This window comes from Panthera pardus, unplaced genomic scaffold (assembly GCF_024362965.1).
Source record: "Panthera pardus isolate Hobbes unplaced genomic scaffold, ASM2436296v1 HiC_scaffold_7, whole genome shotgun sequence".
NCBI classification, from domain to species: domain Eukaryota; kingdom Metazoa; phylum Chordata; class Mammalia; order Carnivora; family Felidae; genus Panthera; species Panthera pardus.
The window spans coordinates 72,912,700-72,924,803 of NW_026527002.1; the positions used below are offsets into that span (position 1 = coordinate 72,912,700).

A 12,104-nucleotide genomic window follows, 5' to 3' on the forward strand; every position below is an offset into this window, starting at 1 on the left:
CACCACGACTGCCAGTGGGAGCAGACAGTTGGTAAATCGCTTTGGGCTAAAGGAAGGAGGAACAAGCCAGCAACGTAGTAGTTGGAGAAACTGCCATCAGCGACCGGCCTGCCTCTGCCATCGAATGCGTGCTGGCCGATGCCAGCCGCTAGCACCTGCACTTCTTTGCCTGAAGGCTTTCTCTGGGCCCCGGAGCCCACTTCGCTCCCACGTGCCGCAGGCCAGAGGGCAGTCTCCCCCTCCCCAGGAGTATTGGCTGATCTGCTAGAAGCTGACGTCCTGATCTCGCTCCTCTCTCCGTGCAAGTATTCTACTTCCAGCTGTACCTGGTTTGCTAAGGCACCTTTCATTATCTTTCCTGTCCTGTTTCTTTGGTCTCCGGTCAGGCTTTCCCTCACTTTCCAACGGAACTTGCTCTCAAGTTCTTGTCAGAGGGTTCGCTTTGAGAACCCAAAGTTTAGTTTGGGAGAACCCAAACTTTGGCTGCTAGCTAAAGTCACCTGGTTGAAAAGGTGCCGGTGTGTTGGATTCATCAAAAGGTGTCCTCACGTGATTGCCTTGGAAGGCAGGGAAGGATGTCCGCTGTTGGCTTCACGCCACAACCTTTCAATTTCTTACCCTGGCCTCCCAACTTCAGAATATTTGTCTGCCGTGAGAAGGTCAGCAGCGCTGAACTCTAGCGGGTCCTGAGGAGCAGACAGGGACTCTTATCTCCCTACCAGACACGTGGTTGGTGGGGGATTGGGAACCTAGGATGTGATGTGAAGCAAGGAGTTTGTGTTCCTACCAAATATTGGGGGGGATTCTGGTAATACACTGCCTTCTGCCTGGTACCCGGTCAGGTGAGCGGGTGGTTGGAAGGATGGCTAGCGTTTCAGAAATTTTACAGCTACCGTGATACTGATTTGCCTCTGTCAGCATGGGCAGTTAAACCCCCAAAACTTCCAGCCACTGGGATAAACCCTTTAAAAACAAACAGACAAAAAGTCCAGGACCTGAGACAAGCGTGAGCAGTGATCCTTCCTGGTGGTGGCCACGGCCCATGACACATGGCCACTCGTAACAACTAGAACGGCAGGTATGTTTTCAGGGCTCCTACCGGAAGGTGTGTTATCTCAGTTCTTCGTAGACATCCCCGGCGGGTCATTGGTGTCCCGTAGGTCATAAGATCGATTAAATACGCTCCTTTGTTTTTAATAGAAGAAAAAGTCATCTTCAGTTATCATAGAGTGGAGATAATAATAATTGTCTGCTCCGTGGCTCTGTCTTCTTACCTTTGACATCTACCCGTGCACCGGTATCTACAACATGTCATGAAAACCAAACCAAAACCAACACTGATGGGAGTATTTATTGAGATGCCAAGGTGGGCTGAAGGAAATACAGAGCCCTCGTCCGCCCCCTCTAAATGCGCATTCCCATGCGGGCTGACACTGCCGTGCCAGGGTCGCCCCGGCCCTCTTCCCCTTGAGCCTGTGCTGAGGACAGAGAGGAGGATGCCCTAACGGGAGGAAACTACAGGGTGTGCTCGTCACTTCCTCTGGGGATCTGTCTGGGGCCATGTTGGTGCCTGGTCCCCACACCACCCGGCGGCTTCCCCGGAGACCTTCTGCTTCTTCTCAGGCCCTCCACGTGGAGCGTGGCCTCCTCGCTGTTCTCCTCAGAGCTGGAGCTGAGGGAGGAGGCCGCAGGCCCTCCGTGCGAGCTGTCCTCACAGGACGGCCTGTGGCCCTGGCACTCTCGTTTGCCCGAGGACTTGAGGCTTCGGTTAAAGAAGGCAGAGGCCATGCACTCGGCCGCCGTCCGGTCACAGGCACAAAACAGCTTCGCGCACAGGCTCTGCCCCACACCTTTGAGGGCAAGAACAGAGTAGCGGACGTGAGGGAAGGACGTGGCCGGCCTGTCTGGCCCTCGGCCCTGTCCCCCCACCCGCCATCTTGTTACCTCCTGGCATCCAGCATACGTGATCTCCCTGCTGGGAATGTTCTCGCTTTCTCCTCCTGGTTAACTCCTACCCGTTTGTCAAGACTCCCCTTGGCATCCGCTCCTCTAGAAAGCTTCCCTGACGCCCCTCAGTAAAGGGGGGGGGGGTCTTTCCTGTGGACACTCATCAAATCCTAACTATGGTTCTACCTTCCAGCACGTTGTGTGTTAATGACGTTGTGCATTAATCATCTGTTTCCACCTTCCCCTCTTGCTGGACAGAGGACCTTGCTGGCAGAGCCCATGTGCTCAAGCACCTAAGTTAAGTCGATCCCTGATACCCATTTGCCGAGTTAGCACTCGGGAAATATTTGTTGGAAGGAACCGTTACTTCTCTGGGCCAGACTTTCTGCCTTCGTCAAATGGAAGTAGTTGTTGTCCGATCTGTTTTAACGTTGCCAGACAAAATACGGGATGCCCAGTTAAATGTGCATTTCAGACAAATGTGTTCATATAAGTTATGTCCATTCGGGGCATGCTTACACTAAACAATTATTTGTTTATCTGAAATGCAAGTTCATGGATTTTTATTTGCTAGGTCTGGCAACCCCACCCGATTTCTCAAATGTTGCATGGCGTGGGGTTGGGGGTGGATATCATGTGTGTGATGAGGAAATGAAGCCAGTTCTAAAAGCGGGCTCGAGGCGCGTGAGAGTGACGCTCGCTCACAGGGACGCCAGTTCTCAGACGTCCCCGCCGAGGCTCCCGGGGGAGGGGGGAGGGGGCCGTAGGCACATCTCTCCCATCGGCCAGGGCTCTCCCTTTTTATGGGGTTCCCCGGGGGTCTCACTTGGGGAAAGATTTCTGCTTCTTAGGAAGAGAAGAAAAATGCCACGAGACCCTTGAGCACTCGAGCACGAGGACTCTGTCCTCGGTCCTCGGCAACATGGTTTTCCGGGCCTCACTCCTGCCACTGACTTGTTTCTGCCTGTGTGACCCTGGCCTTGGCCACCGCCTCATAAAGGGGAGACTCGGCGCCCCTTCAGAGGATAGTTGGGCGTATTAACCGTTAACACACCCTGCGAGCTCAGGCCAGTACGTGGTAGGCACTGCGTGTGCACGGGCTGTTGATGTTATCCCCGGTCCCCTCCTCGCCAGCTCTGCGGGCAGCTGGTGACTTAGCCTCTTGAACTTCAGGGCCCTCGTCAGTATAGGGCCCTAACTGTGCCTCACGGTTAAGAGTGTTAAATCACATTCTAGACGAAAACGTGATGGGGGGAGCATCAGTAGGCATGAGCCGTACGTGACGCTGACGTGAACGAAGGGAACGGCTCGCTGCACGGGCCCGCGGCACTTACACTTGGCTGTACCGTCCACGCACTCCGCCGGTGACCGAGGAAGCCTCTCGAGCAGGCAGCCCAGCCTTCTCACCTGCTCCAGGCAGCAGTGGTGGGAAAAACAGCACCTAAGACCAAAGACAACCCAGCTGCCCAAGGCGCTCCTTCAAGGCCTGCTTCTCCCACAATCCCTACAGCAGTGAGAGAAGCCAAGGCCGCCTTTCCAACGCACATAGGACCACCATGTGTGGCTGTTTAAGTTGTGCACTGCACAAAGATGCCACATCTAAGACCGTGTCAGTCACGCTGTATGCATCTTACTATTAAAAATGTTCTTTTTTTGTATTTTTATCACAACTCTGTTGACTGCAAAGCTTTTCCTTTTTATTACAATAATTTGCCCACAGATGGAAATAGTCTTGAGGAAGGGGTGCTGTCTTTCGTTTACACAAAGGAACCGCATGGCAGTGACCCCACTGCCTCCAACCTTTTACATAATAGAATAATTAATCCCACATCCATAGGGCACCCCCTTGGCCCCCAGCCTTGAAAGAGAGCAGAGCATAAATAAAAAACAGCATCTAGAAAAGTGTCCCACACGGAGCAAGACCTCGGTAACCATATGGGAATGAATGAAACAGTGTCTTGCTTTTTAGCCTGATAAAGCCTCACAGTTGCCAGTGTCCTCTAGCCACACGGACATCTGAAAGCATCTTGTGACACCTCCAGCCCATAGGAGATGCCACTCCCCCGAAATCCTCCCTTTGCAACTCGTCCCATCCTTAAATGGTGCTCACGTGCTGTTGGAGACCACAGCCAGAGCAGGGCCCAGTCACAGCCTTTGGTAACGCTTGTGCTCAGCCAAGGTATCAGCTGTGCCTGTTGCCAGCAACCCCAGTGTGCCCGTCACATTAGCTGGTGGCTGGAGGTCCACGTAGGCAGCCCCACTCAGCTGTTGTTACAGCTGAGCCCCACTGTCTGGTGCGTGCACCTGCCCGGGGTCGGGGGTGGTGGGTAGCTAAAATAATTGTTAAAATCTGAAGGTAGTGAGTGAATGAATCAGAAATCACGTATGATCAAAATGCCCTTAAAAGTCACCCCAGTTGCCCAGAATGTAAAGCATACGTGGTTTTGAAAAGACCCCCTTGCGGAAAATGGTATCAATTTGAGAACCTCTTCCTCGGTCAAGACTATGGCTGGCAGTGTTGATTCCTTCCCTGTGAATGTCAAGGAAGCCATATTGATTTCCTTGGTCAATATGCCTGGTCGTACCTCATGTTTTTGTGCAATATGGCCGGTGGTCAGGAGGCCTCCAAAAGCATCCCCCTATCCTTCCATGGGACCCTAGGTTTCTACCCCTTGCCCCATCTGCCTGAGTGCTGTGGCCTCAGGGACAGTAGTATTTACGTTGTTCTCTGTCTTGGAGAGCGGAGGGCGAGCTGTTGAACTTCCGAGTGTAGACAATCTATGATTGTTATACACTCTGCTGGAATAAACACGTCTTCCGTGTCACCCGGTGGGAAGGAAGTTCGGAAGGTGGCCTCTGCAGCCGAGCCCCTCGCTTCCTCCCCACGAGATTCCCTGCAGTGGAGCTCGATGACGGGGTGAGGGCAGAAGGGCCTGTGGAGGTGAGTGACACGGGCTCCCAGACACCATCGCACCTACAGGTGACATGCCCCATGTGCCTGCCATCCCTGCTTCCAGGATGGTCTGTGGCTGTCGATTTCCCTTCGGTGGCCCCCCATCCCAAGGGGCCCCACGCCTCTTGAGCGCCGAGCTCTCCACTGGCCGGCCATGGGCCTGGGCAGTCCTCATGTGCAGTCGTTAACGCCGTATCAACTCTGCCCTCAGAATATTCCTGCAACTCCTGTCTAGGTCGGCTCCTGCCCCGTTTCCTCCGTCTCCTCCGTGGCATTTATCGCGTTGCTGGTCTTTTTGTTGCATTGCCCGTCTCATGCCCGGTGCAGCACCATTTGCTGTAATGGCACTGGCCGCGTGTTTCGATCTGCTTGGTTCGGGTGTAACCATTTGTGCGTCTCCCACACCTAGCACGGTGCCTGGCACCGAGCAAAAGCTCAAGAAATGCGGGCTGGGTGCATACGCGAGGGAATGGACATACTCATCAATGCACGAGGTCGCTGAAAATTCTTCCAGGAGTGGCAGCTATAAAACGTAGCGGTTAGACTTCAAAGTTATTGAGAAGCTGAATTTCACTATGGCCACCTGCAGGGCACCCTCAGCCGGGGGGGGAGGGGGGCTGCCAATGTGACGTGTTGGTCGTTGCACAATAGGCAGATTTGGGGTCGTTGCAAAATAGGCAGATGGACTCTCTTAGGGCAGCAGGGCAGTACCTGGGGCAGAGCTAAAAGAGCTCTAGACTCCCCACCTGGAAAGGTCCGGACCCGTGGAGGTCTGCCCCTTCGTAGCTGGACGGCCTCAGTCAAGGCTGAGCCTCAACTGCTCATCAGGAAACTGGGCCCATGATGGCAGCAAGCCGTCCTGAGTGGGCTAGTGCTTCTCTGTGAAGCCGCGGTCAGCGGGCCCTCTCAGTGACCGCTGTCCCGCCACCCTCGCTCGTCCCTACCTGTCCAGGGCATCCCTCGGCTCGCCTTGTCCTTCTTGCCCACAGTAGCAGCCATAAGCTTCAAATTCCTCCGGGCATCGGGACGTCAGACAAAAGAGCATCTCTCCCAGCTGAGGCATCGCCCACGTGATGTTCCTGCTTCCCAGGTGCAGGAAGGTGACCCTGTCACAGGCTGGCGAGACGCAGGACTGTCAGGAGAGCAGGAAACACTGGGACAGCATTCACGGTGATTCACGTGGGTACTGAGGGTCCGGGGAAACTCTGTGTCCTCGCCTCCCGCGTTTCCTGGGAAAATCGCCACCGCCAGTACACCCCCCCCCCCCCATGCCCCCTCCACCGCCCTGTCTGCTGTGTGGCACGAGTTGTGTTTCAGAGAACAAGCCTTTCCCTCCAGGCTTCTGCGGCCCTCGCCCAGGCTCCTGGTCAAATCCCCCTGAGGGGTAAGGGGGCTGGTCAGGACTCCAGGTGCTTTTCGGCCACATCTGATTACGGAGTGGAGGGACTGTGTCCACCTGAGGCCCTGGCAGGGGCCCAGCGTCCTGGGGGCGTCCTGGCCGGCCTCCCAGGCTTCCTGACCCCACCAGGAACCCCCGCCTTCCGCCAGGGCTCTCCCTTCAGAGGCCTGGAATTTCTTTCTCTGCCTCCGCCTCTGCCCTCCTCCTGCACCCTCCTCCCCACCCCATTCCCTGCCTCCCCTGCCTGTAGCTTTGGCCAACTTAGGCTACGGTCCACCGTGCAAACCCCGCGACCACATGGTCGGGGGGGAGGGGGACCGAGGAACCAGGGGCCTTGCGAAGGGCTCCCGGCCTGGGCTCCCTCTCAAATGCAGCTCTCTCCACTGCCCTGCTGGGAGGAGGGGAGAGAAAGGGACGGTTAGGAACACCCCGGTGTTTCTTTCTTTCCAACAACCGCGGTGTGGGTAGTGCCACCCACGCTCTTCCCCCGGGGGCCAGCGTGAGGGGTGGGAGCACGAGACCAGCGGGCCCCTTTCCCCGGCTCAGCAGCTGAGTGGCCACAGGCAGGTCAGGGCCCGTCTGTGTCTCCCGAGCTCACCTGGCAAGGAGCGGCCCCTTGAGGTAGCACCGACAGGAGGTCACAGCGTGATACCGTGGCCCGAAGGGCTTTGCTCCCGACCCACGCGGAGGATCTCAAGGCCGAGAGAGGCCACGTGCTTCTCTGCCTGCTCCTGCCTACCTTTTCCAGTTGTCTCCCCTGGGCCACTTTTGATGGATGACGCAGCAAAGCCCAGAGACTTCAAGCCAGCGGGGACGATGGTTACACCGGGTGCCGAGGCAGCCGTCTCTGCGGATCCTGCAAACGCACAGCGTGACGGCTCATGTTCAAAAGGTGGCCCAAGAAGACATTTGCAGGTGGACACACGATCAAGGCCAAATGCAGACAGGCGTTTCAGGAGAACAAAGTGTTCGGGTAGTGTCCTCGATCTGGGTCTGCAGACGTCAGGGCTGAGTCTTGGGGATCCGCGGATGTTGCGTGGGAATTTCCAAATTCCCCGCGATAACCTCGAAGCGGACGGGAGCCCATGCCACGTGGATGACCTCCCACAACGAGGACTGTCACAGCCTGCCAGGCCTGTGTGTGTTGTGTTAACCGCCATGCACCTGCCAAGCTGGGGGGGCCTGGCATGGTGTTCACAAGTGAAGGAGTGGGGCGCCCGGGGGGCTCAGTCGGGTAAGCGTCCGTCTTTAGCTCAGGTCACGATCTCACGGTCCGTGAGTTCGAGCCCCGCGTCGGGCTCTGTGCTGACAGCCCCGAGCCTGGAGCCTGCTTCGGATTCTGTGTCTCCCTCCCTCTCTGCCCCTCCCCTGCTGACTCTCTGTCTCCCAAAAATAAACGTTTAAAAAAAATTAAAAAACAACAACAAATGAAGGGGTAACAAGCACAGTGGATCCTGAAGCCAGCCCCTGGTCCTCAGCAGTGTTGGCGAGCAGGACCCCGCCTCGGACTCCTCGGAATACGGGAGCAGCTTCTCGCCACACTCAGAGTTAGGTGCCAGGTCCTTGCTGTGGCCGTGAGGCGGCCAGGGGTCTGGCCCTGCCCATCCCCCCACCCCCAGGCTCCCTGGCACCATCCAGATCCCCCTTTGCTCTGTGTCTGCCCCCTCTATTCTTTTGGCCAGAGGTGGGGATGTCTCCAACCCAGTCTGGTCCAGACAGAGGGAGCCTCGTGGGCTCCGCCCCCCACCCTCTGTGGACCCAGAGCGCTGGGTGAGGCTGGGGCATCTCAAGGGCCCCCTGACTTGCAGTCTTTCCCCAGACCCTCCATGCTGGTTTGCTTCATATCCCTGGGCTTCTGTGTCCTTGCTCAGCACTCCGTTCCCTGGGGGTTGGGCACACAGCCTTAGCAGCCCTGTTGTAACCTCCGTCTAACATCGTGGCCCCCTCTCCAATCCCATAAACAGAAACCCACGACCGGGTTTCTTTCCATCGTGTTCCAAACTGCTGGGAGCTGACAGATTCTCTCCTTGACCAGCCTCTAGCCGGCCTCCTCTGGGCCTTCTTCTCGGCCAGGCCTCGACCTTGACCTATGAGAACTTCAAATTCACGGCACAAACTCTTCCATCCATGCCCTGCCCCCACACTAAGGAGACGCTCACCAACCCCAGCCTGGTGTCCCCAGGATGACCCAGCCTCCCACTTCCCCTTGACTTCCTGCCTGAGAAAGCGCAGGGCAGCCAAGAGAACTTAACAGCTTGAGATGCTCGCTGACCCAACACTTGCCTTTGCCTACGTTTTCAGAAAACAGCCCCCTCCCCCCATTTTGGAATTTTTTTGCTTCCCTGATTCTGCTGGAGCTCCCAATAGCTGTCCGCCCTCCCATTCGCCCTCTCAAAGGCCCTCTCACCTCCACCCAGATCCCAGCCAAGCTCAGGGACCCTGGAGTCTCCCCTCCCCGCTGCGGAAACCTGAATAAAATTTGTCTTGCCACTTTTTTAAGTTTATTTATCCATTTGGTGGGGGGTGGGGAGGGGCAGAGGGAGAGAGACAGAGAGAGAGAGAGAATCCCACTCAGTGCAGAGCTCAACACAGGGCTCGATCCCACAAACCATGAGATCATGACCTGAGCCGAAGTTGGATGCTAATCTGATTGAGCCACCCAGGCATCCCTAGCCTCTCTCAATCTTAATTTCCCCATTTCTAAAACTATGTTAATAATACCTGTGTTAAATGTTTATTTATTTTGAAAGAGAGAGAGAGTGCATGCGAGTAAGGGAAGGGCAGAGAGAGAGAGAGAGAGAGAGAGAGAATCCCAAGCAGGCTCTAAGCTGTCAATGTAGAGCCTGATGCGGGGCTCGATCTCACAAACTGCGGGAGCATAACCTGAGCTGAAACTGAGAGTCGGACCCAGGGCCACCCAGGCGCCCCAATGATACCTGTTTTGTGTGTGAATAATCCTTCTAGCCGAATGCCTAGCAAGGAGGCAACGGTCTACAGCAGCCGTTAGAATCGCTCGGGGAGGGTGATGACACATCTGGTCTGGGGTTGGAGGCTCTCCAGGCGGAAAACTCTATCGGCAGATGGAGCCCCAGAAGCCCGTTTGTCTCTCTGCTGAGTCTGAGCGTCCTGCTAGAAGCCCTCCCCCTCTGAGGAAGAACTTTCTGGATCATTGGTGCTAATCAAACATGAGACCCCCACCTCATCCCCTTAGAGGAGGGCCTGTGGCATCCCTCACCCTGCCTGAACGGCCACCCCAAATGCCTCTCGCTCCCCAACTCCCAGGCTGAGAAGGTCACTGTGCACCTGAGGGCAAAGTCGGTCCAAGTCTCAATGCCCTCAGCTCTGACACTGGGGACCCACCTCCATAAATTCGGTTAAGATTTGGGAATTCTGGAGGCACCTGGGTGGCTCAGTTGGTCAAGTGTCTGACTCGATCCTGGCTCAGGTCATGATCTCATAATTCATGGGTTCAAGCCCCACGTAGAGCTCTGCTTGGGATTGTCTCTGCCCCTTCCCCTCTTGCACTCTCTCTCTTTCAAAATAAATAAACTTAAAACAAAAAAAAAAGATTTGAGAATTCTGTCCAGGCCTGGTCCAAAGCTCCCGGAGTGAGAGGCCAGCCACTCTTGGGTACAGAAACCACTCCTTTCAATTTTCCTCGGAGGGGAGAAGGAGGAAAAATGAGCTACCGTGGGTCTTTTTTTCTATTAAAACAATAGAGGTTTTTGTTTGCTTGCTTTTAAATAATAGTACACGGTATTAGTCATGGGATCCACAGGTGAGGGCCAGTTTTTCTCCAGGGCAATTTGGCAACATGGGGTGAGCCCTACAAGGATCATGCCCTCAGTAATTCAGCTTCTCGGCATTTGTGGTGACAAATGAATCCAAAGTAGTGGGTTTAAAGCCTAAATCTATTATTCACAATAACAGATGTTAGAGATAATTGGCTAAATACACTTATGGTCTTCCGTACCAGAAACTGTGGTACAGCCACTCAAAATCATGTTATAGGAACATATTTAATATCAGGGGAGTATCACCTCATTAAAAAGATTTTTTTTAATGTTTATTTATTTTTGAGACAGAGAGAGACAGAGCATGAGCAGGAGAGGGGCAGAGAGAGAGGGAGACACAGAATCCGAAGCAGGCTCCAGGCTCTGAGCTGTCAGCACAGAGCCCGACGCGGGGCTCGAACCCACGAACCTCCGTGAGATCATGACCTGAGCCAAAGTCGGATGCTTAACCGACTGAGCCACCCAGGCGCCCCGTCACCTCATGTTTTAAGTGATAACAGCTCAGACTTGCAAAGCCGTGGCACCAAGGGATCTTGGTTCATGTTAATTCATGTTAATTAAGGTCATAGAGCTGCCCTGCCGCTGGGGAGACAGTAGAGGGAAATGCCTCCAGCTGTTGAAAGTGGCTGTCTATATAATGTGAAATTACAGGTGATTTAAATAGAAAACAATACACAGTTTTCTATATTTTTCTAAAAGCATCTCTTTATCAGGTAGGCTTCCCTTTCTACCTTTTCTTCCCTTTCTTTCGAAATGGACCTACATTTTAACTTCCTTTGTCTGCTCTTGGGAGAGGGTGTAAAAGGGAATTGGTTTCCATGGTTCTTCCATGTTTTAGAAGACACCAGATCTCATAAACGTATAGGGATGACGGTTATATGCAGGCGGGAGGACCCGGTGTGCTTACCCAGAGCGGGTATGGTCCGAGCGGCTTCTGCGCCTTGCTGGCCTTGGCCCGCGCCTGCCCACAAAAAAAGAGAGATAGGATCAGTGTTGACTCCCGTCTGTCCCACCCTGGCTTCCAGAAGTGGTTGCCATCCCAGGGGCACAGGAGGCAATGTGCTCGTTGCTCTGCCCCTGGTTACCTCCCAGGAGCTGGTGGTGATGGCTGGGTCGCTGCTAAGCCAAAGAGACTGCCCTCCCCAGACACGGGCTTGCTGGCAAAAGCAGCCGCGACCTGCAGGTCTCGAAGCAGGTGCATCTTTGAGCTACTTGAGGAAAGCAGACTTCTCCAGAGTTTCAACCAACAAAAACCTTTTTTTAACCACGTATTTTTGAACGAAGAAGAACAAGGCAGCAGAAGGGCTCTAGTTGCCTGCTATGTGGCTTCCGGGAGACGGCTGAGCCCCGGTTCCCTGCGAAATGAGATTGTTGTCGTTTAACTGCGATTAGGCTCCTACTACGCTATAGACTGGGTGTTTGTGCTTCCCCCAAACTCATGTGTTGAAACCTGATTCCCAGCGGGATGAGCTTGGGGACTTTGAGAGGCGATTAGGTCAGGAGGATGGAGCCTTCATGAATGGGATTCGTGCCCTTAGAAAGAGACCCCACAGAGCTCCCTGGCTCCTTCCACCATGTGGGAACACAACAAGAAGGTGGCTGTCTAGGAAGCAGGCGTCCCTGAACTTGACCATGCTGGTGTCTTGAGCTTGGACTTCCAGCCTCTAGAACCATGAGACATAAATTGCGTTGTTCACAGGCTACTGACATTTTGTTGTAGCAGCAGGAACAGACTAAGACCTACTACAACCCAGACACAGTATTCAGTGCTTTGCTCGTCCTAAACAACAACCCCACAAATTAGTACTGTGCTCACCCTCACTCAGAGATGAGAACGGGGGCACACAGGGAAGACAGGTCACTTACTGTAGGTCATGGAGCCAGGAAGTCACAGAATGCAGTTCCCCGGGCCACTTGGCCAGAGGTGGCTGTCCTAACCACTGAGCTAGGGGGCTGTTGCACTTCTGGCCGTACTACAGAGAGCCAGTGGTGGTAACTCCCAGCACCATGG

At 54.6% G+C, this 12,104-nt stretch overlaps 1 protein-coding gene across 1 annotated transcript in view; it reads right to left on the bottom strand.

Moving 5' to 3' along the window:
- Positions 1-994: 994 nt before the first annotated feature.
- Positions 995-12,104, bottom strand: part of OC90 (otoconin 90) — a 30,301-nt gene continuing 19,191 nt past the window's right edge. The window contains exons 11-15 of the mRNA XM_053896169.1: positions 11,001-11,054; positions 7,039-7,155; positions 5,845-6,016; positions 3,282-3,388; positions 995-1,850 (exon numbers count right to left, since the gene is read on the bottom strand). Of these exons, the coding sequence (XP_053752144.1) occupies positions 1,516-1,850; positions 3,282-3,388; positions 5,845-6,016; positions 7,039-7,155; positions 11,001-11,054 (785 nt within the window). The 3' untranslated portion in view covers positions 995-1,515. The remainder of the gene's footprint in view (positions 1,851-3,281; positions 3,389-5,844; positions 6,017-7,038; positions 7,156-11,000; positions 11,055-12,104) is intronic.